The sequence below is a fragment of the Penaeus monodon genome, chromosome 32, assembly GCF_015228065.2.
Source record: "Penaeus monodon isolate SGIC_2016 chromosome 32, NSTDA_Pmon_1, whole genome shotgun sequence".
In the NCBI taxonomy this organism is placed as follows: Eukaryota; Metazoa; Arthropoda; class Malacostraca; order Decapoda; family Penaeidae; genus Penaeus; species Penaeus monodon.
Window position 1 is genome coordinate 20,857,084 of NC_051417.1, and position 350 is coordinate 20,857,433.

At 55.7% G+C, this 350-nt stretch overlaps 1 protein-coding gene across 1 annotated transcript in view; it reads left to right on the forward strand.

Annotated features, from left to right (window-relative positions):
• LOC119593295 (forkhead box protein D1-like) overlaps nucleotides 1-350 on the forward strand; it is a 2,328-nt gene that overhangs the window by 764 nt on the left and 1,214 nt on the right. The window contains exon 2 of the mRNA XM_037942223.1: nucleotides 52-237. Within this exon, the coding sequence (XP_037798151.1) occupies nucleotides 52-237 (186 nt within the window). The remainder of the gene's footprint in view (nucleotides 1-51; nucleotides 238-350) is intronic.

Below are 350 nucleotides of genomic sequence, written 5' to 3' on the forward strand. Positions count from 1 at the left end.
CTTGTGCCACAAAATATCATGAGGATATACCCTTCTGCCTTGCAATGACAGCGTCGGCCCCCGGGCAATGCAGGCGCAGGCAATGCAGGCGCGGGCAATGGAGGCGCGGGCAATGGAGGCACGGGCAATGGAGGCGCGGGCAATGGCGGAGGGCGTGCCGGCAACAACCTTCCCTTTGGGGGCGTGGGCCAGTTGGCAGAACCTATCCTCAGAGGGCAATGCATCGTGGAGAAACTGGTGGGTCTTCTGGTGCCTTTTACCTTCTTTGTAGTGCCACGTGATTCCTGCGTATAAACTGTTGTAGGGGATGATGTGTCTTGATTTCTTTTTTCCATATCTGGAGAAGTTAC